General features: G+C 43.2%; 1 protein-coding gene across 2 annotated transcripts in view; it reads left to right on the plus strand.

Moving 5' to 3' along the window:
• naa25 (N-alpha-acetyltransferase 25, NatB auxiliary subunit) overlaps positions 1-23,571 on the plus strand; it is an 86,442-nt gene that overhangs the window by 43,664 nt on the left and 19,207 nt on the right. For both annotated transcript variants that reach the window (XM_068005968.1, XM_068005969.1), the window contains exons 17-23: positions 530-655; positions 6,836-7,079; positions 8,984-9,107; positions 10,147-10,212; positions 13,458-13,555; positions 15,635-15,745; positions 19,317-19,463. In XM_068005968.1, the coding sequence (XP_067862069.1) occupies positions 530-655; positions 6,836-7,079; positions 8,984-9,107; positions 10,147-10,212; positions 13,458-13,555; positions 15,635-15,745; positions 19,317-19,463 (916 nt within the window). The remainder of the gene's footprint in view (positions 1-529; positions 656-6,835; positions 7,080-8,983; positions 9,108-10,146; positions 10,213-13,457; positions 13,556-15,634; positions 15,746-19,316; positions 19,464-23,571) is intronic.

Here is a 23,571-nt window from a genome sequence, read left to right on the forward strand (position 1 = left end):
GGAAGTGAATGGAGTTGTCGGGAAGAAGGAAATAAGCCTAAGTCCTTCCACTCCACTGCAGTGTCCTTTTGTGCTGTAAGATGCAGTGCCATGGTACCACCTCAAAATTGGGCTGTTTGTGATGCCGGGGAATGTAAAATCTAACTGAATATGTTCCATCCGTAATTCCTCATCACGGTGCATAGAGCACACGCGGGGGGTAACAATGGAGGGTGATGATGGGAATTAGGTCTATTGCTTGAATTTTTTTTTGTTTGCCCACTGTTGTAAAGATGGCTCTTTTGCTTAATTTTCAGTTTTAATTTTCTCCTTACCTGTTGGTCTATGTCAAAGTGGAACAATGGGGAGGTTGGTAATAGTGCAATAGTAGTTCCAGCAGCTTAATGTGTTGAGCCATGCATAGACGTTACAATATGGAAACGGGCTGTTTGGTCCAACCAGTCCATGTTGGTGTTTATCCTCCAAATGATGAAAAGTCTTAATCCCATGTGTCAGCTCTCTTCCCATATCCCTTTATTCCCCTTTCTAGAACAAACAGCCTGGAAGAAAGTATAAAGTCAATGGGTTTATGTCCAGATGAAGATGATATTCCATGGGACAATCTCCGGGATAACCGGGATCTGACTGTTCTCTTTAGCTGGGATCCAAAGCACAGGTAAACAATATTGTATAGTTTAATTTCAGCTATCTGACAAAATGGAAAAGTGGCCTAAAAAGGCAAATCTAGCTAAGAGTAAACTTCTACGGGCAATTGTAGCTGCTTATAGATTTCGGATTCCAGGGGTCAAGAACCTAGCATTAAATGACTGCCTTTCTGTTTTTTTTAATTGTTGTACATCTGTAGCAAAGTGTAATGTATTTATCTACCTAGCACTGGCCTCCTCTCCCTCTGCACCACCCTGGACAATGTCCACTCTTTTAAAAATGAGGCCTTTCCACCTCAATCAGGAGAAACGTATCAGCATCCTGGCCAAATCATGGCTCACTGACTGATAACCCTTTCCCCTTCACTGAGGCCACCCTGCCTGTCTGACTTTACATTCCTTCATCTACCCTGCACCAATTGCAGTGCCTTGGCTGTTGTCTCTGAGTTCCACCTTGATGACAATAACTTGCAATTTTATAGTTCCTTTAACATAGTAAAATGTCTGAACTCACTGCACAATGGAAAAAAAAAAACTGGACACCAAGCAGCAGTGCAGAAGGGGTTGGGTGGTGACCAATGGCAAGATCAAAGAGGTAGGTTTTCAGGAGACATTTGGGAGAGAGGTAACAAGGCAGAGGGATTTGGAGAGCATTCCAGAGTTTGGGGCCAACAAATATGGTTGAATATTCTGTAGAGGAGAAAGTGGAGTGGAGAGTGTCGGGAGGAGATACAAAGGAGCCAAGAAATAGAATGACTTGCATTTATACAGCTGCTTTCATGACCTCAGGACGTTCCAAAGCACTTTACAGCCAATTAAGTACTTTTTTGAAGTGTAGTCACTGTTGTAATATAAGAATATTGTAGTAAGAGCTGTGGCCTTTGCATGAACGGGGCTGAAAGAGGCTGCAGAGGTCGGGAGAGGCACGGCCATGGAGGGACTTGCAAATGAAGGCAAGGATTTTGAAACAGATTTGATGGGGGATGGGGAGCCAATGAAGGTTGATGAGGAAAGGGGTATTGGGGGTTTGGGACTTGGCGCGGGATAGGATGCAAGCAGTAGAGTTACTCCTCTGGCTCCTTTTCCATCTTCGAACACTTTGTCATCTTTTCACTCCTTCCACCTTTCCTTCAGGATTCTCCTTAACTACCAATCCCCAAGGTGCCTTCCTCACCGAGATCTCTTTCCTATTCTCCCTCTGTCTCTACTCTGAATGACTCCTTATCCTGGATGGCCAGCTGGACTCGCCCTCTCCTGCCTCTGATAACTTGAATATTGCCCTCAATATGCATCTGAAGTGCCATAATCTATAAGGTTACGGACTAAGTGCTGGAAAGTGGGATTAGGCTGGGTGGCTCATTTTCGGCAGGTGCGGGCATGAAGGGCTGAATGGCTTCCTTCTGTGCCGTAAATTTTCTATGATTTATTCCTCAAATCCCTCAAACTCTCCCTTCAGATTTGCTTCCTGCACACGAAGCCACTGTCTTGACTTGGTCAAAGGACCATCACCAACAGCCTCATCTTCCTTCTTCACATCCTTCTACCTTGCCCATACGCTCCACCCTCATTTTCCAAAAGTGGAAAGAAAACTACCTCACAATACCCTTTTAATCTCCAGCTTTCACTCTCCGATGGCCTTCAACCCACCATGACATCAATGCTTCAGTCTGTCTCCACAGTTGTCTCACCTCCACCTACAACACCTTTGTCCTTGCCATGTTCTGGACTATCGAGCACCCCTATCACTCTCCCTGATACCACAACTACTTCTGTGGTATTTAGCAAGCAACTGGCCTGGCTGTCCACTGCCAGCTCTGGCTTGACTGCTTCTGTCTCTCTCAATCAGATCCACAAACTACTCCAAGATCGTCCTCTTCACCAGTTGTCTCCTCTGACCTTCCTCCAACTCACACTCCATTCTCACCTTGGGCAATAAATGTGAGGAGCTGATAATCAATTACTTGTTCAAACTCGAGGCTATTTGAACAGCTATCTGCCTTCCCTACCACCCCACCATGACTCTGAGTGCACCCTCTGCTCTCTTCTCAACTAAGCCCTCATACAAACTCCACAGTTTTTCAACCCTCCCATCATCAACAAACCATAAAATCCTACACCTGCTTCCTTCATCCACTACTGTCCAGCTGGACACCCTACTTCCTCTCCTCAATCTCATGCTCGCTGACATTATCAACACCCGTCCATGCCTTCAAAACCACCATTACCACCCCAATGCTAAAAAAAAATCCACACTCAATTACTCCATTTTCAATAACTACCCTATTTCTAACCTTCCATTTTTCTCAAAAGCTCTTGAATATATTGTACACTCATAACTGCTCTCCCTATTCGGGATTATCCAATTTGGCATCAGCCCTGCCCACGAGTGAGACTGCTCTCGTCAAAGTCACGAATGACATTCTGTATGATTTCAACTGTTGCCTTTGTTTTACAATGCTTCTCGTCTGCAGTCCAGCTCTAAGGAACTGCCCTCTCTTGGTTCTAGTCTCTCTGCTACTAAGTCATTATATCTCCTCCAACAGTTTCTTTTCACCTGCTCATAGTCATCTTCGATGTACCTCAAACATGGTTCCCTCATCTTCATTATTTACTTGCTGCCCCTCGGCAACATCATCCAAAAATATGAAGTCAGCTTTCTGATAAAACAGTTTTGCAGCTGCATATTTGATTCCACCTCTATTGCTATCCTCTGCAACTACCTGGCCAACAATAAGTTCTGGATAAGTCTTAGCTTCCTCAGGCTTAATGTCAGTAAACCGAAACCATCTGCTTTAACTTCTGTTGGCAGCTCCATGCCACTGCCATCAACCTCTACGCACCTCAAATCTAGCCCAGAGATGTGAAGTTTCATAGGAACATAGGAACATTTGCTTCTTGACTCAATTTGCTTCTTGACTCTGAGCTAAGCTTCCCTTTCTAATTCAATCTATCACCAAGACTACTTTTTTCCACCTCCAAAATATTGCCCACCTGTGCCACTACATCTTTACCCACTGCTGCTGAGACCCTAGTCGTCTTCACCTCAAAGCTCAACTTCTTCAATGTTTCCTTTGCTGGCCTTCCTGCCTCCTCAACTTGTCCAAAACACTGCACCAAATCCTCTCGCATGCAAAGCCTTGCACCTCCTTATCAAATTCCACTGTACTCAAGGGGATTAATTAATCCTTGTATTTGAATCCTGACATGGCCTTCCCCCACTCTACCTCTGATCTCTACCCTTATATTTCCTTTTCTTGTCCCCTGCTTTCTCAGGCACTGGTCAACTTCTTGGTCTCCATTTCCTCTGCTCTGCCATTGGTGACCTATCCTTCAGTCACTATGCCCCTGACCCCTGGAACTTCCAAGAAAAAGCCTTCTGACTCACCATTTCCCTCCCTGCTTTCAAAAGCCTTTCTAACTTGTCTTTGACCGTACCATCATCTCTTCTCCCTAATCCCTATTTTTCCTGTTCCTCTTTTCCCTCTCATTCGCTGTCCACTCTTTCAGTGAAGAGCTCTGAGCTGATCTCTACATGGAGCATTATATAGATGCAAGTTATTGTATCTGTTTCTATATAGATTTTTTCTTTCCCACAAGGCTAAGGGGACTGGATGGTGCAGAGGGTTAGACACTTGTTTTTCAACACTGTGATTTGGATTCAAATCCAATCCAGGTTGATGACATGAGTCTTCTCATGCTGATGATAAGGATCCTGTGTGAAATAATAGCTATGGAAAAGGACACGGACCACTCTAAAGTAAAATACTCAATTGGAGGAGGGCTAATTTCAATGGAATGAGAACAAATCTGGCCCCAGTAAATTGGAATCAGAGATTGGCAGGCAAAACTGTAATTGAACAGTGAGCGGCCTTTAAGGAGGAGATGGTGCGGGTACAGTCAAGGCACATTCCCACGAGAGAGAAGAGTAGGGCAACTAAAGCCAGAGCTCCCTGGATGACAAAAGAAATAGTGAGTAAGATGAAACGGAAAAAAGGGGTGTAGGACAGATGTCAGGTTGATAACACAAGTGAGAACCAGGCAGAATATAGAATATTCCGAGGGGAAGTGAAAAAGGAAATAAGAGGGGCAAAGAGAGAGTATGAGAATAGACTGGTGGCCAACATAAAAGGGAATCCAAAAGTTTTCTACAGGCATGTAAACAGTAAACGGGTAGTAAGAGGAGGGGTGGGGCCAACTTGGGACCATAAAGAAGGATCTACTCATGGAGGCAGAGGGATGGCTGAAGTACTAAATAAGTACTTTGCATCTGTCTTTACCAAGGAAGAAGATGCTGCCACATTCTCAGTAAAGGAAGATATAGTTGAGGTACTCGATGGGCTAAAAATTGATATAGAGGAGGTACTTGAAAGGATAGCTGTACTTAAAGTAGATAAGTAGGCACCCTGTCCGGATGGGATGCATCCTAGGCTGCTGAGGGAAGTAAGGGTGGAAATTGTGGAGATACTGGCCATAATCATCCAAACATTCGTAGATACAGGGGTGGTGCCAGAGGACTGGAGAATTGCAAATGTTGCACCCTTATTCAAAAAAGGGTGTAAAGATAAACCCAGCAACTATAGGCCAGTCAGTTTAACCTCAGTGGTGGGGAAACTTTTAGAAACAATAATCCGGGACAGAATTAACAGTCACTTGGGCGAGGGTGGTTTGATTAGGGAAAGCCAACACGGATTTGTTAAAGGCAAATCGTGTTTAACTAATCGGACAGAGTTTTTTGATGAGGAAACAGAGAGGGTAGATGAGGGCAATGCAGTTGATGAGGTGTATATGGATTTTCAAAATGCATTTGATAAAGTGCCGCACGGTAGGCTTATCATCAAGATTGCGGCCCATGGAATAAAGGGGGTAGTAGCAACACGGATACAGAATTGGCTACGGGACAGGAAATAGAAAGTAGTGGTGAACGGTTGTTTTTTGGACTGGAGGGAGGTGTACAATGGCGTTCCCCAGGGGTCAGTGCTGGGACCACTGCTTTTCTTGATATATATTAATGACTTGGACTTGGGTGTATAGGGCACAATTTCAAAATTTGCAGATGACACAAAACTTGGAAGGGTAGTGAACAGTGAGGAGGATAGTGATAGACTTCAAGAGGATATAGACAGGCTGGTGGCATGGGTGGACACATGGCAGATGAAATTTAACACAGAAAAATGGGAAGTGATACATTTCGGTACGAAGAACGAAGAAAGGCAATATAAATTAAAGGGCACAATTCTAAAAGGGGTACAGGAACAGAGAGATCTGGGGGTATATGTGCACAAATCATTGAAGGTGGCAGGGCAGGTTGAGAAAATGGTTAAAAAAGCATATGGGATCCTGGGCTTTATAAATAGAGGCATAGAGTACAAAAGTATGGAAGTCATGATGATCCTTTATAAAACACTGGTTTGGCCACAACTGGAGTATTGTATCCAGTTCTGGGCACCACACTTCAGGAAAGATGTGAAGGCCTTAGAAAGGGTGCTAGAATGATTCCAGGGATGAGGGACTTTAGTTGCATGGATAGACTGGAGAAGCTGGAGTTGTTCTCCTTGGAATAGAGACAGGGTTGCGAGGAGATTTGATATAGGTGTTCAAAATCATGAAGGGTCTAGATAGAGAGAAACTGTTCCCATTAGCGGAAGGGTCAAGAACCAGAGGACATAGATTTAAGGTGATTGGCAAAAGAACCAAAGGTGAGATGAGGAAAAGCTTTTTTACATAGCGAGTGGTTAGGATCTGGAATGCACTGCCGGAGGGGGTGGTGGAGGCAGATTCAATCATGGTCTTCAAAAGGGAACTGGATAAGTACTTGAAAGGAAAAAATTTGCAGGGCCACGGGGAAAGGGTGGGGGAGTGGGATTAGCTGGATTGCTCTTGCATAGAGCCGGTGCGGACTCGATGGGCCAAATGGCCTCCTGTTCTGTAACCTTTCTATGATTCTATGAAATTTGGACAGTATTTGCAGTTCCTGTTGGGTGTGGTCCACAGCACAAAACTACTCCTTTAACTATCGTGAATTGTAAATAAACTGGCCACCTCATTCAGTAAGACCACAACTAGCTGGTCTGGGAAAATATCAAAGTGTGGTATGGGTGTGTGCATATTTGTGTAAGTTAATGAGTGAAAACATCTTTGTATATTCATCCAGAATAAATTTTATTGTAACTTTTTTTTCCCAATTGTGACAGGGAGTTGTCAGAGGGGCAGAGAAATATTTCTATGAAAGAGGAGAGAATATGGCTTCAGATTCGTTCATTGACACTACGTCTAGTCTGTGCACTCGCTGCTGTTAGCCATGCAGTAGAGCCGAAGAATTCCAAAAAGACGACAGAGAATGGTGTCACTTCTAAAATTGACACGCTACGTTCTTTAATTCAACAGCTTGAATGTGTTGTGCAGTCCGAGAAGAAAAATGGCAAACGTATTGTTCAGGTAAAGTCATCATTGGAGAGAATGCAATTTGGTTTGAAAAGGAAGGGGATGGTGCTGAGTTAATGCTTAGCACACAATTCCAAATTTTCCCCACATCCCAATCCTATCCTCTCCCTTCTGCCCCCTCCCATGGCTTAGTTGATAAAAGGCACTGTCCTGTGACTTACGGAGCAGGAATGTCACATATTCAATCCCTTATCTATGCTGTGTTAGTTGATGTCAGCCAGAAGTGGCAGTAAGGGTACAATAATTGGCTTCAGCGACCCTGGGCCAAGGAGAGAAAGGTTGGCAGTGTTCTTACTCCTGATCGCTATCCTTTGACTCCTGCTGAAAAGTGCTGATGTGGACGGGATTGGTGTCAGCATAATGCCCCCTCAGTTGAGTGGTTTACCAGCTAGATCAGTGCTGGTGGAACTGGTGAGAAGAGATGCATTGGTTTACTGTGATGTAACCCAATACCAGCCACAACAAACATGATCAAAGCACATATAGGACATTTGCCAATCAGAGCATATATTGTACAGGCCACATCTGTGGCTGGGAAAACACCAGGAGATATCGGGTGGCCATAACCAGACTGAACTTAGTATTGACTATTGAAGACCTGGGCCCCTGCCACCCTCCTCAACCCTGATCGAGACCTGCAGGTGCCTCATCCTAATATAACAACTCTCTTTTAGTAGGAGTGCCCAGTCACCAAGTGCTTTCTACCTAATGTATAAAACTAATTGTCCCTCATTGTTATGTCCCTGCAAGTATTATGAAATTTGTATTATAGCATGTACTGTGTGTGTAACCATGTCCTGGGAAAGTATGTAAACTTGTACAGCCTTTTTATAAAAATTAACTGGGGAAAAATATAGTCTGCCAGCACTCATTGTTTACACAGGATCACACATAAAGAGCTGCCATGTGGGCAAGATACCAGATTGCAGCTAGCACCTGTTGCACTGTACTCCAACCCCTCAGAAGTGGGAAGAGAATTGGGGTGATGGGGGAGTGTAAGAGGAGTCTATACATATTGAGGTGTTCAGATTGCGTCCATTTACATAGAATTACTTAGAATTTACAGCATAGAAACAGGCCAGTCAGTCCAACTGGTCTACGTTGGTGTTTATGCTCCATTTCCTCACACCCTACTTCATCTAACCCTATAAGCATATCCTTCGATTCCTTTCTCCCTCATGTGTTTATCTAGCTTCCCCTTAAATGCATCAATGCTATTCACCTCAACTACTCCTTGTGGTAGCAAGTTCCACATTCTAACCACTCTCTGGGTAAAGAAGTTTCTGCTGAATTCCTTATTGGATTTATTGGTGACTATCTTATGTTTATGGCCTCTAGTTTTGGACTACTGCACAGTTCCTAGCACTTTGTTGCAAAACAGCATTGCAGAGGCACAAGAACAGGCCTCAAGTAAAGAATGGTACTCACTGCAAAAGAAGCTGAAAAAAAAATGGGTTGGGTTGGTGAAGGGTGGTGGGGGTGGTAGAAGGCAGCATTGAACACAAAAAAAAAAGAAATCTGCTTCCATGAAAGCCAAGTGTCATGAAGACATTACCCAGTGTGGTAATAAGCCAAACAGACTAGGGAAGGATAATTTCACATCATCATCAGTGACCTTCCCAGCTAGGTGACTAATTTATTTTTAAATTGTGTTCCTCTCCCCCCTAGTCCAAGTGCACTGGGACCAATTATAATTACAGAACTATTTCTACTAAAAGTATTCTGCAATATTTCTTGTGAATTATACTTTAAAACAGCTGGTTTAATGGCAGCCTACGAGGCAATATTCTGTTAATTTCTCTCAATATACTATTATGATGTCTAGCTCCAGTAAATTAAAATTTAATCACAAAAATTGGCATGAAAGTTAATCTTTACTCCCCCTGTCCCATCCACAGTTTCTGATCCAGGGACCACCTCCAACACGTATGACAACCTACCTGGAAAGCAGCAGCTGCTGGTGTCAGATTAATGCTTTCCATCTGGTTACTGACATCTACGAGCTGGATGTCAGTGGATTAGGTAAGGAGCTGAGATACAGTCAAATGGAGAAAATTACTGTGATGAGAGTTGTTACTTTAATTAATTAAATCATTCAAATATTAGAAGTTGTAGCTTGTGAAGTTTGATATCACCGAATGTGCTTGCACACAATTAGCCAGTAATTGTGGTGTGAGTGAGTCAGAGATCCTACATAGTACAATTTTATTTAATATTGTTAGCCCAAGAAACTATGAACATTTACAATAGTTGGCTTCTCAAACTACTCAGTTGGTAAATGCACTGACCACTATGGAACTGATCCCTACACGTCAAGAAGATTCCAGCACCAGTGTGGGCAGATTTAAATACTGTACATAAATGCACACGTTCCTTCCCCTTTTGGGCGGCTGTTGCAGCCTGATTGGGAACAGAGCCACCTTTTGAGCATGGCGGCTTGGAAAGTGTGAGAAGTGCAGGAAGATTAAGCAAAGTTAGAGCCAGCAGGTGGGCCCATCACTTTGGCCTAGACATAAACAAATGCTGGGAGTTTTATTACGATCAAGTAAAGCTAAGAAACAGGAATGAAACTTGCATTGTTGAAACTGCCCCCTCCCCCTTTTCTGCCAGTTTTCTCCCCTCCCTTTGAAGGGATTGATTTCTTCCTGGGATACAGGTCCACCGGTGCCCTCAAGTACCTCACCAAAGTGGTCTTCATTTGTACGTCTAGGCAGTGAATGTTGGCAGACTTTTCACTCAAGGGAGCAATCACAACTGAGATCAGTCCTGTCCTTGCCTGATGTCCAAATGCACAATCTTTCCTTGCCAATTTTCCTGAGGTGGTGTGTCCCTGCTGTTGGTTTGGCTGAGATCAGCTAGTTCAAACAAGCTGGGACCTGCCTGGTATGTACAGCTCAGCTACCCACCAGCTGAGCCACCGGGGGAGATCCTCTTGTATGTTTTTATTTCTAAATTGTTTATGTTGTGAAAGACATACTGGTCAGATGAGGCTGTAGTTTTTGTCATTGGTGATTTATCTTTACTTATGGATAGAGACTTTTCTACTTCTTTACCCCCACAGATGAAACGCTGGATGTCCAGGAGCGGATCGCGAATGATTTTGAATCGTTGTTAGAACAATTACAAGGTAATGCCAACCTTCCAGAAATCTTGCTTCCTCTTTGCTGCTGCGTCTCTCTGTTCTTGTTTTGTATTCTACTCTAACTGCATCTGTTTACTCTGCACTCGGCTTTTGTGCTTTTGCATTTTGAGGTAAACAAAATTAGCTCAATTCCATCAAACAAGTTTACAGTAAGTGGTAAATGACTTGAGCTCCCTCCACTAACATTGTCCACGTTGCTGCATTGAGCCATATAGACCAGGAAGATACCAAGCTCGATCTCTTGGAGGAAGCACTAAGGGTAGCAAGGGCACGGAACATTCTCTAGGTGGTGAGTTTCAATGACCGAGCTGGACAAGTCCTGAAAGACATAGCTGCCAGACTAGGCTTGTGGCAGGTGGTGAAAGAACTAACACAAGGGAATAACCTACTTGACTTAGTCCTCACCAATCTGCAAATGCATCTGTCCATGACAGCATTGGCAGGAGTGACCACCAAACAGTCCTCGTGGAGACCAAGTCCTATTTTCACATTGAGGACACATTCCATTGTGTCGGGTGGCACAATCAGCATGCTGTGTGGGATAGATTTAAGAATAGATCCAGCAGCTCAAAACTGGCCATCCATGAGGTATTACGGCAATCAGCAACAGCAGAATTGTATACCACCGCAATCTGTAACCTCATGGCATGGCATATCCCTCACTCCTCCATCACCATCAAACCAGATGACCAACCATGGTTCAACGAGGTGTGTAGAAGAGCATGTCTGGAGCAACATCAGCATTGCTAAAAATGAGGTGCCAACATGGTGAAGCTACAACGCAAGACTACATGCATGCTAACCAGCGAAAGCAGCATGCTATAGACAAAGCTAAGCGATCCCCACAACCAATGGATCAGGTCCAAGCTTTGCAATCCTGCCATTTCCAGTCGTGAATGGTGGTGGACAGATGAGCAACTAATGGGAAGAGGAGGGTCCATAAACAACCCCATCTTCAACTACGGTGGAACCCAGCACCTGAGTGCAAAAGACAAGGCGTTTGCAACCATCTTCAGCCAAAAGTGCTGAGTGGATGATCTTTTCTTGGCCTCTGCCAACACATATGCAAGTCTTCAGCCAATTCGATTCACTCCATTTGCACGATACAAGTGCCAGGCAATGACCATCTCCAACGAGAGAGGGTCTAACTACCTCCCCTTGACATTCCATGGCATTCCCGTTGCCGAGTCATCCACTATTAACATCCTGGGGGTCACCATTGAAACTTAACAGCTGAGTGCACTGCACACAGCAAAAGCTACAGGCCTCGACAACATCCCAGATATGTGTTGAAGGCCTGTGCTCCAGAACTATCCACGCCCCTAGCTAAGATGTTCGAGTACAGCTACCCGACAATGTGGAAAACTACCCCCAAGTATGCCCTGTCCACAAAAATCAGGACAAATCCAACCCGGCCAATACTGCCACATCAGCGTTCTCCTAATCAGCAAAGCAATCGAAGGAATCGTCAAATATGCAATTAAGCAGCACTTACTCACCAATAACCTGTTCACTGATGCTCAGTTTCGGTTCCGCCAGGGCCACTCGATTCTAGACCTCATTACATCCTTCGTCCAAACAAGGACATGAGCTGAATTAGAGTTGAGGTGAGAGTGACTTGACATCAAGGTGGCATTCGACTGAGTGGGGGCACCAAAGAGCCCTAGTAAAACTGGTCAATGAGGATAAGGGGGGAAACTTTCCAGTGGTTGGAGTCATAGCTGGCACAAACTAACATGGTTGAGGTTGTTGGAGGCTAATCATCTCAGCCCCAGGACATTGCTGCAGGAGTTCCTCAGGGCAGCATCATAGGCCCAACTATCTTCAGCTACTTCATCAATGACCTTCGCTCCATCAGAAGGTCAGAAGTGTGGCTGCTCACTGATGATTGCACAGTGTTAAGCTTCGTTGGCAGTTCCTCAGATAATGAAAAACTCCATGTCCGCACACAGCAAACCTTGGACAACATCCAGGCTTGGGCTGATAAGTGGCAAGTAACATTTGCACGATACAAGTGCTAGGTAATGACCATCTCCAAGAAGAGAGAATCTAACTACCTCTCCTTGACATTCCATGGCATTATCATCGCCGAGTCCCACACCATTAACACCCTGGGGGTCACCATTGACCAGAAACTCAACTGGAACAGCCACATAAATGCCGTGGCTACCAGAGCAGATGAGAAGCTGGGTATTCTGTGGCGAGTGACTCACCACCTAACTCCCCAAAATGGCTCTACCACCTACAAGGCACAAGTCAGGCGTGTGATAGAATACTATCCACTTGCCTGGATGGGTGCAGCTGCAAAGACACACAAAAAGCTCAACGCCATCCAAGAAAAAGCACTCTGCTTAATCAGCACTCCATGCACTGGCTGTTTGCAATGTGTACTATCTACAGGATTCACTGCAGGACATTGCCATGGCTTCTTCAGCAGCACTTATCAAACCCGCAACCTCCATCAGGACGTGAGCATTGGGTGCATGGGAACATCATTGCCTCCAAGATCCCTTCCGAGTCACACACATTTGGACATATATCGTCGTTCCTTCATTGTCGCTGGGCCAAAATCCTGGAACTCTCTCCCAAACAGTTTTGTGGGAGCACCTTCACCGCATGGACTGTAGCAGTTCAAGAAGGCCCATCACCACCTTCTTGGGGCAATAAACGCCGGCTTTGCCCTCTCAAAACATTTTGGATATCATTGAGATCATCTGAACGGGGTCACAGCCAGGGCAGCAGGAGGTATGTTACAATTGGCCTCAGTGTCCCTGGTCTAGGGAAGAGAAAAATCAGCCTAGGTTCCTGCTCCTGATTGTTATTCATGGACCACTGCTAGAAAATAAATCTGTACATAGACATCACGTGAGGACAGGATCAGTCTCAGTTGTGATTCTCTTGCTGTCCACTGAGTCAAAAAACTTGCCAACACTGACTTGCGTGTGAAGAATGGCCACCAACACCTGTACAATGTACTTATGTACCTCAGTATGAATCAACACCTTCAGGAAATGAGGGAAGAATATTTGGAGGGGGAGGGGGAAAATGGTTAATTAAATACAGATTCTCTGAAAAACCTAAATCTAAATGAGACAAGCCAAAACTGGAAGAGAGTTTGCAGTATCTGAAAACGTCCACAATTATCTCCTGAACTTGTATGAAAACAGTGGGACGAAGAGTCTCCTGTGTATGAAGGACATTTTTTGTAATGTCTGTCTTTTTCCCCTCAGAGTTATTCAATAAATGTAAAGGGAGTTTATTGGAAGCGAAAGAAACAGAGTGTACAACAAGACCAGAACTTTTAGAAAACCTTGTGTTTTTAGTTGAGGTAAGCACTCACAAAACTATATCGCCCTTTTATTAATATATTTATGCTAAACCTTTATAAACCACTGATTACGCCCCAGCTGGAGTATTGTGTCCAATTCTGGCACCACACTTTAGGAAGGATGTCAAGGCCTTAGAGATGGTGCAGAGGAAGTTTACTAGAATGATAGCAGGGATGAGAATACTGCAGTTACATGGAGAGACTGGAGAAGCTGGGGTGGTTCTCCTTGGAGCAGAGAAGTTTAAGGGGAAATAAATAGAGGTGTTCAAAATGATGAACGGTTTTGATAGAGTAAATAATGAGAAGGTTTTCAGTGGCAGAAAGGTCGGTAACTAGAGGACACAGATTTAAGGTATTTGGCAAAAGAACCAGAGGTGAGATGAGGAGAAATTTTTTACGCAGTGGGTTGTTATGACCTGGAATGCACTGCCTGAAAGGGTGGTGGAAGCAGATTCAACAATAACTTTCAAACAGGAATTGGATAAATACTTGAAGCGGAAAAAATTGCAGGACTATGGGGAAAGGGCAGAGGAGTGGGACTAATTGGGTAGCTCTTTCAAAGTGCCAGCACGGGCACAATAGGCCGAAATGGCCTCCTGTGCAGTATCATTCTATGATTCTATGATTTTTTTTTAAAAATCTCTCTCATGTCCCCCCTTAATTTGGTCCAAATCATGATTTTTCTAGAAATAATGAAACTTGGTGCAGAATCCTGGGCTATATTAAATCTTTGAGCACTGAAGAAAAGTGGTTAAAATTTAAATAAAAACTGCTAGGGTTTATCATTTATTACTGCGGTTCTACCACTACCATCAGCTTTTAAAATTTTATTTTTGTGAATTAAAACCCTTGTAGCCAACAAAGAGGTGAGATTTTCATCCCATCAGTCTGGGTTGGGTTCCAGCCAGGCCCCAAAGGTAGAAGGATGGTGTGCTGTCCCACTACCACCCAGTCCCAAGACTATCCTGAATAAAAAGTGATTCTGTTCCTTATTATTTATAACAACATATTAAATGTGACAAATTTGCTGAAAGTGCTTGTGAGAGAATTAGAAGAATGTGTCTGAATGCTTTTGTGAAAGTTTGCACTTCACTTGTCTCAACGTTCCAGATCTACCTCCTACTGATGTAAAAAATTGAGTTTGACCGTGTTGAGTCTATTTAGTGCAGTTGGCACAGGCATGAGGAGAAGTCATGATATACCTGTTGGAGTAGGTTTCCTTGAATGCACTCTGCTTGGTCGGTGAAATCAGTAGCACATTACGCTAGCTGCCTTATTTTCCCAACATGAAACGAGTCCTCAAACTGCAAAATACATTAAGCCCAAACATGGTTTTTTGAGCGCATGCATGGGAATGGGCAGCTTCCCTGAGGCCTCTCCAGATGAATTGGGGCCGAGCCACCCACTGGACTTTTAAATTGTGTGCTGTGTCCTCTCCGTGAAGAAGTGTGAAAGAAATAAAAGGTGGATTCTCCCTCTTTTTCTTCTTCCTGTGAGAAAGTACCTTTCCTACATCAGGTAACTCTCACCATTGCACAGCTAAGAATAGGATTTTTTTTTTGTCTTGCGGTGTATGTCACCTTCTGTTTTACTGTCAACATTTCTCCCCTTACTTGTCACTCCCAAATCAAGCGTCTTCCATTGGCAGGATGAATGGGTGCCATGCTCCCAAACAATTGTCAATACTACTGTTGCAACCTGATGAAGATACATTTATAGCAGAGAGATTCTCAGCACAGGCAACAGGCCTTGAGATAAGGGGCTCAGCAGAGGAGGCTAACCATTCCAACAAGCTGCCCCACCTAGAACATTTTTAACACACAACTGTGTTCAGTATCTGTTTCTTTGCTGTGTGCAGTTTGTAGAACATCTGTTGCATTAACATCTCATTGACAAACGAGTTGTGTCTTTTAGAATTTGACTGTGTATATACCTTTTAATTAGTCTGTTCTATTGAGAAAAATGTGACTCCCACATGTTCACCACTGAGAATAGATCACCTTAGAGCTATGTGCCTAGCAAAGAAGAAATGTTTATGAGAGAAGTTAACTAATGTTGGGCCTGTTCTTACTATCTCAGACTGTCTGTATCATCCTGTGGGTATCTTATTACTGTGGTAATGTCCTCCGGCCACTAAAATCCAGTTTACAGAAGAAAAAAAAGAAGAAAAAGGAGATCAATATTGCAATGGTAAGAACTTGGGAAGGGGAAAGAGATTTTGGGGAGAAGAAAAAATTAATGATCTAAGTGTTTCCCTGATGGTGCAGCAACTTTATTCAATGAGTAATTGAACTGTAGAGGAAGGTGCCAGGCTTGTTCTCCAGACTGTGTTGCATTAGCTGATCTTGTTTGGGGGGCATGGTGGTAGAAGTATAACAAGTCTCAGAGCCCCAGGTCCAGGAAGAGAGAATCAGGTTGGTTTCCTTGATGCTAATCACTATCTAGTGACTTATTTTGCAAGTGCATGTCTGTGGACAACATTGCGCTGGATTGTAAGGCCCCCTTGGTCAAATAGCCGGCCAACACTCATACGGAGGAATGGTCACTTGAGCAAGACGTGGGTGAGCATCCAGTGTCCATAGAATTGTGCTCGGGCAAGATTTGAGTGCCTTCAGGAGAGGGAATGTAGAAAATAGAAAAGGACCATTTGTTTTTTCCAGTTATGTGCTCCATCCAGTTACCAGCATTGGTCTAATTTCAGGTCGCTTAACGCTTCCATCTGATTTGTTGATCTAATTGTGTGGAGTGCAGGAATGAAGCTTTTGTGGCTGGTTTGTTCCACCTGTGTATTGATAAAGATTTCAATTTTGAACAATATTAACCAAGTTACAAGGTTTTCAGCAAATGCTATCCTGTTTTGCTTATAGAACGATTTGGCAACTGGGTGCTTTGTCATAGATGAGCGTATATGGGCAAATAATGCGTTTATGACTCCCAGAGACCAGCAAACTAAAGTACACTTATAGGGATTGTGCAAAATAATATCAGACACTGTGCATAGGATGACAGAGTTTCACTAGTCTAATTTTTGTTTGGAGACTTGAGATGTTTTTACATCAGAGGAGTGCAGCTTATGGCAGATGTGTGGTTCTCCCTCTGCACTCCTAAGTATAAACAACCCATCATGCAGAGAACAGGAGGTGCTGTGGACCTAAATCTGTTGGATTAAGTGCCACTCGTCATACAAGCTAGATACATGGAGATGGTCCCGTATATCTGCAAACAGGTCTCCATATTACGCAGCAGAGCCCAGTTGACCTACAAAATTGGTGTCTGATAGCAAATTGAAATGGATAGAACAGAACTTGCAAGTGACGCTTTCCAGACTAGAACACTGAATCAAACAGTATGGCCAATGAAATAATATAAATGGATTATAGAGACAATTGAATGCAGTTCAGTAGAGACAAGAGTTTGAGGGATATAGTGAAAAAGTGGGTAGATGGTTTCATCTGTGGGGGGAAAAAAGGCTGCTTGTTTGGGCTAATGGATTTTTCCTATTGTATTCTTGTATTTTTACATAATGTTTCCAGAGCCTAATCTGTACTGTCATTGAGTTGCAAAGATAGAAGACGAAATATCACCATTAGGTTAACTCTGCTGACTGGTGTGTTTTAATTTAAAGAGTGAAATATTCAGGTGACAAAATTAGGCGCTACCTCCCATAGGGAGGTAAAAATTAGAGGAGTCATAGACTGAACACGTGAGCAGTTTGCTCGATGGGCAGCATTGGCAGGTCATGTGCCCATCCTTGTGGTGCAGAAAATGATACTCTCAGAGGGACCCAAAAAGGGGGATGAATTTTAATGGGGATGAGGGGGTGCGGGAGTACAGTCAAAAGAATCCTAAATTCTAACTGATAACTGAACTTAAGGCACTAATCCACTTTTGGAATTCAGATGAAGATGGAAGGGGGACATTTGAGATTGCTCCAGCGCTGTTAAAAATCCTTGTTCACTAGTTACTATATAATCATAAAATGTTGCCATTGTGTCCACTAGAGGGCAGTGATACTGCAGTCTGCTGCCAAACTTGTTCACTGTGACATGTAAATAATCACATTTTAGCATTATTCAGGAGTATGTTGCTATAATTTGTTCAATGGTTGTACGCTCTGGAGCAGTGTTGATTGCACCAATGTGAACCATGTGTGAGAGGGCTTTCACACTATTGATTGAGGGTAAGATCACCAATAGGTTCCTGTACCCCACATTGCTCCCCTGGACCAGGTCAGAAGGAACCAAGGACATCAGAAAAGTCAGAATGACAAAAGGCTGTTCAGTCCATTGAAGCCTATTTCTCTAGTGGATTACCTTCGGGAAAAAAATCAGCATTTCCAAACTGACACTATATAAAACCCTATGCAACTTACCACACCATTTATATTTCTGTCTGTTGGTGTCCTTTTCTCTATATTTTTTCTATGTCCTTCCCTCTCTGATGATACTTGCTTCTCACTCTACTTCAGTTCCTATGCTTGCTGCCATCTAGCCCACTCCTGCTTTGCTAATTGACTTCCTTCTTGAGTGCTATCCTGCTCTGCTATCTCTCTTACTGCACAATGCCTGTCTGCTACATCACCTCCTCAGTGATCTATTCTTCTGTCACTGTGGAAGTCCTTAATACTTTTCTGTTTGTAATAATGATGTTACCACAGGTCAAAATTACATCTCAGAAATAGATCATTTTCTGAATAGAATATCATTGAGTTCCCTGATGCCTCAGTTGATAAATGAACTGTCTGGTGTGGAACTGAGACACACAGACCAGGAAAGTCCACGGTTCATTCCCCAGGTCAGTCTGTGTGACAAAAATTTTAAAATCCCCAGATGCTGGAAAACTAATAAAAACAGAAAATGCTGAGGTTCAGGTGTTCTGATGAAGGCTCCACATCTGAAATGTTTGTCTGTTCTCTCCACGGATGCTGGCTGACCTACTGAGTGTTCTCAGCATTTTCTGGGTTTTTTTTTTGAAGATTTCCAGCGTCTGGAATTTTTTGAATTTTGTTACAGACTGAACTGGGGAATGAACCTTGGACTTCCCTGGTCCTCTTCTTCAATTTTAATTGGTTTCTAATCTTTATTTATTTACCACATCCTGAAACTACTGGTGGTTTCCTTTTTTAATGGGATATACATATTCTGGAACTTTACAGTCTCTCTTCAAAAAAAAAAAATCCCAATGTTGCTCAACAGTTCCTCGTGCCAATTTCTCTTTCCACCTCACCTCAGTTATCTAATTCCTCATCGTTCTAAAATCTCCCTAGTTTTTGTACTGACTTTTTGTCCCCTTTCTAGTTGGATCTTAAACCTCATCATATTGTGGTCACTACTTCCAAGGTGCTCATCCACAGTTAGCCTGAGGGTGTCTTAATATGTCAGCTAGTACTTGAGGACTAGCTTGGGTCTGATTATAGGGTTGTGGGGGGAGGGGGTAATGAGGGGAGAAAAATAATTTTTAAAAAGTCACCTGGTCACACTACCTGTGAACCTAATTGGAAATTCCATTGAGCAACATGGGCTCCAGTTGCGAAGATGTCTGCAGTCACAGACATCTTAGCTTCTCAGGTACTCAGTTAAGAGGGATGGAGAATGTTTGGGAACAACTGAGAACTATTTTGTTTCAGACTATTTTTGGGTCGGAAAAAGGAAATCCTATAATCAAAAATAGATGTCATTTTTAATTTTCAATTGTAGAAGTTCATATCCATGTGAAGTTGCAGGATTTTATTCTCTAACAATTTGTTCACATATTTTCACAGCCGATTGTTTTCAGCAGCTTCCAGGACTATGTGGCTGGATTACAGAATTTCCTCTCTGAAGTGGTTAATCATCTTAAAGAATTAGAGTCGGCACTCACTGCACTGAAACTCGAAGAGCTGACACTGGATAGTCATTCAGCCTCTGAGGTACAGAATAATCCAGAGTAGGGCCAGGAGTTTCCTACTGAGAATTATTTATTTTCAGTTTTATTCGTGATCTTTGGTTTTTCTGTGCCATTCCCTCATAAATCATTGAGATTTGTCCCTACGCTGTACTCGTGCCTCATGAGAACAGCGCCACAAGCACTGGCTGAGGTGTGGGAGCAGGCAAATGAACAGTGCTGTACGGACTGGGGAGAAGATCAAAGTGTTTGTTGAATGAGTAGCTAGGGTGGAAATGAGGCATATGCGTCCGGAAGGTCATAGGTTGATCCATGATGTATGCCTAGTTAGCTGATCTCAGTCTAGTGACAGCTGTTGGTGCTCACCCCTGGGCTAGGGATGGGACAAAAGTCAACCAGAGTTCCCACCCCTGATTGTTGTTCAGCAACCCCTGCTGGGAAATCTGAGAAATGGAGATTGGATGAGGATAGGATTGGGCTTGGCTGTGATGCCCCCTGCAGCCAAATAGCTCACTGGCACTGACTAGGTTTACATATATCAGATACTTGAAGGTACATGATACCTATGGAAATACGCCCCCAGCAGGGAGTCAGCACCTTTAGGGCATGAGGAAAGAAAATAAGGAGAAAAAAAATATAAAAGAGTAACACAGTTTTGGCAGCTTAATAACTCCAGCAGCCTAGGTTGAATGATTTGTTAGCTTGATACATGGGAATGCCTTTCTACAGTGTATCTAATAAAAAGGGAATATACCTTGGGTTTTTTTTTTAAGTCTTGTGTTGGTGAGGCTGTAGTAGTGGAAGAGTCTGGCCGAGGAGCTGACTAGCGAATGGGAGCGATCTGTGGAGGAGGCCTGTGTTTGACATTGTTCAACTGGGTTGACTATCTCAGTATCATGAAAAAACTTAAGACTTGAACTAGAGCATGACCTCTAGGTATGATGCCTTTGATTGGCTGCGTAACGTGTACTGCAAAAAATTCTACTACTGAAAGATAAGTGTATTTTAACAAAGTACTGTAACATGACATTGGAATATCTAATTTCACTAAATGAGGTTCTGCATAGGAAATTGTTGAATACCCTATTTATTTTACAGTAAAAGGAAGCCATATATTTCTTTACATGAAGTAATACAAATCACTACACTTATTAGGCAGTTATACTTATCAGACACCAGTTACTATGGCTACATAAAGTGCTACGGGAGAGGGTACAGTTGACTGTTAGTGGCTCATGGGAAAGTAGTTGTGGTCAGGTTACTTTCTTACTAAATAAATTCCATATGCCACACATATGTAAGGTAATTGCTTTACAACGTATCTGGTGACCATTACATAGCATAAATTATTGGCAGCAGTTTCCTCAATGAAGTATTAAGTGACTTGACCTTTCCCTCATAATGCATTTTACATAGAATCATAGAAAGGTTACAGCACAGAAGGAGGCCATTTGGCCTATTGAGTCCATGCCGGCACTCTAAGAACAGTCCAGCTCGTCCCACTCCCCCGCTCTATCCCCGTAGCACTGCAATTTTTTTTCCTTTCAAGTACTTATCCAGTTCCCTTTTGAAGGCCATGATGGAATCTGCCTCCACCACCCACTCTGGCAGTGCATCCGAGATCCTAACCACTCGTGTTTTTTTTAAAAAAGTTTTTCCTCATATCGCCTTTGGTTCTATTGCCAATCACCTTAAATCTATGTCCTCTGGTTCTTGACCCTTCTGGCAATGAGAACAATTTCTCTCTATCTACTCTGTCTAGACCCTTCATGATTGTAAATACCTCTATTTAATTTCCTCTCGACCTTCTCTGTTCCATGGAGAACAACCCCAGCTTCTCCAGTCTATCCATGTAACCGAAGTCCCTGGTAAATATCTCTGGTAAATATAAGACATCTGATTGCAATAATGTAGTAAAACCCATCATTTCAAAGTGAAAAGTTTCCCCCAAATTAACTGAAGAGACTGAAGTTGTGTGCATCAATTAGGATCTGTAACCTAAGCGTCAGCATTACTGAAAGAGAAAAATACTTTGTTTTTCCCCAAACCTTCCTACTTGATTGAAGCAATCTTCATTTTAATTACAAAAACAAAATATTGCGAATGCTGGAAATCTGAAATAAAAACAGAAAATGCTGGAAACAGTCAGCAGGTCTGGCAGCATCTGTGGAGAGAGAAACAGCGATAACATTTCAGGTCAACAACCTTTCGTCAGAACTGGAAGATGCTGGTGGTGAACAGCTTTTAAGTAAATACCAAGCCAGGGAAAAGTGATAGGCAGAGTGATTAAATGACAAATTGGATGATGGTCCAAGGCAAAAGGAGGTGATGATGGGACAAACATGGAAACAAATTTTAATTACTTCACCATAACCTTGTGAAGAGCCAACATTTCAGATAATGAAATTGCTGCAGAATCTGAATGAAGGGCGACATTGAAATGGCAGGAATTGATGTCCATTTCTGTTGTCGGTTCTGATGCGGAGGATCAGTTGTAGCTGAGTATTGCTCTGTACTTAGTACTGATTTTTGATATCATTGCTGCTCCGGATCAACACTCAGGACTGAAAAGGCTACCAGTCACCACTGATCCAACAGAGCTATTCGCCAGTGTGGCAACTCCTTGGCTACTTTCAGCTGAGCAGCTCTCTGCTGAGCAGCTCTCTGCCGACCTCCCAACCTAAATTGTTGGATCTCCACGAGAGTGTAAGGAATTAAAATGAAAATTTCTCCTGACAGGTAAGAGTATAAAAATGTGAATCACCTAATAAAAGGGAGTCCTTTGTGACAGACATTGATAGTTTCCTTTCAGTCACTGCTTTGGGAAGTGATGGGAGGAGAGGAAACAATACCAACAGCGGAAGTAGTTTCTCTGGGGAAAGCTGACCTATTTTTCCAGCATCTGCAGTATTTTGCTTCTATTTTTCCTGTAATTGTTTTCGCTTCCTTTTTGATTTCCCATTAAAAGCAGCATTTTGGCTGTTCAATTTTTTTTCTTATTTAATGAAAATCTGTGTAAGTCTGTTGAATTTCAGATTGTGAAATTGCTGTAGAATCTATCTGTAAAGGACATCATTGAAATAACAGGAATTGATGTATTTTACTGTTGTGGATGCTGATGCAGGGTATAAGTTGTGTTTAAAAATTTATCTACCCATATTCACGCCACCCCCTCGACCTTGACATCTCACATGGCCTTTCTACTCTCGTGATCTTGATAACACTCGAGGTCATCTCCGCCCACTTCCTGGTATCCCTCACTACCCATGTCCTCCTACCCTCTTCCAATTCCACTTACTTCTGTGACTATCTCAAGCTGCCAACTGCCTGACCTTTGGCCCTTCATTCACCACAATACTTCTGCAGCTGTTAATCTACTCAACCACTTCCTGTCCTCCACCTTTGGTGCCTTTGTCTCTCCCATCCAGGTCGTGTTCTCTCATAAGGCACCCAACTTCACTCTACCAAACTTCATTGTCCTCTGCCAAAACTGCGCACTACTCCAGGATCATCCTGGAGAGCAAAGATAATCCCTGGATTCTTCACTCCACCACCAACGTTCTCCTTAAACGCCTCCCCCCTCCCAAGTAAGAGTTCCTCATGGACTTCTTTGTCACTTAGATTGAGACCATCTATTTAACTATCTCTGTTGCTCCTCCTCTCCACCTCCCACCTTCCACTTGCCCACCAAGCTAAACCACCCTTCAGCTTCCCTGTACCCTTGGCCTGCTCCTTTGTCTTTTTTGATCTCCCCTCATGCCCTCTCTGAGCTCAACTTGTTCATGGATCCACCTCCTTCTCTCTTGACCCCAGAACTACTAAACTGTTGACCCATCTATGTTCCCTTCTTGGTCCCCATGCTAGATAATTTTTTTTATTCATGCATGGGATGTGGGTGTCGCTGGCAAGGCCAGCATTTATTGCCCATTCTTAAATGCCCTTGAGAAGGTGGTGGTGAGCTGCCTTCTTGATCTGCTGCAGTCCATACGGTGAAGGTTCTCCCACAGTGCTGTTATGTAGGTAATTCCAGGATTTTGACCCAGCGATAATGAAGGAACGGCGATATATTTCCAAGTCAGGATGGTGTGTGACTTGGAGGGGAAGGTGCAGCTGGTACCGTTCGCAGGTGCCTG

The sequence above is a fragment of the Heptranchias perlo genome, chromosome 25 (assembly GCF_035084215.1).
Source record: "Heptranchias perlo isolate sHepPer1 chromosome 25, sHepPer1.hap1, whole genome shotgun sequence".
Lineage (NCBI taxonomy): Eukaryota > Metazoa > Chordata > Chondrichthyes > Hexanchiformes > Hexanchidae > Heptranchias > Heptranchias perlo.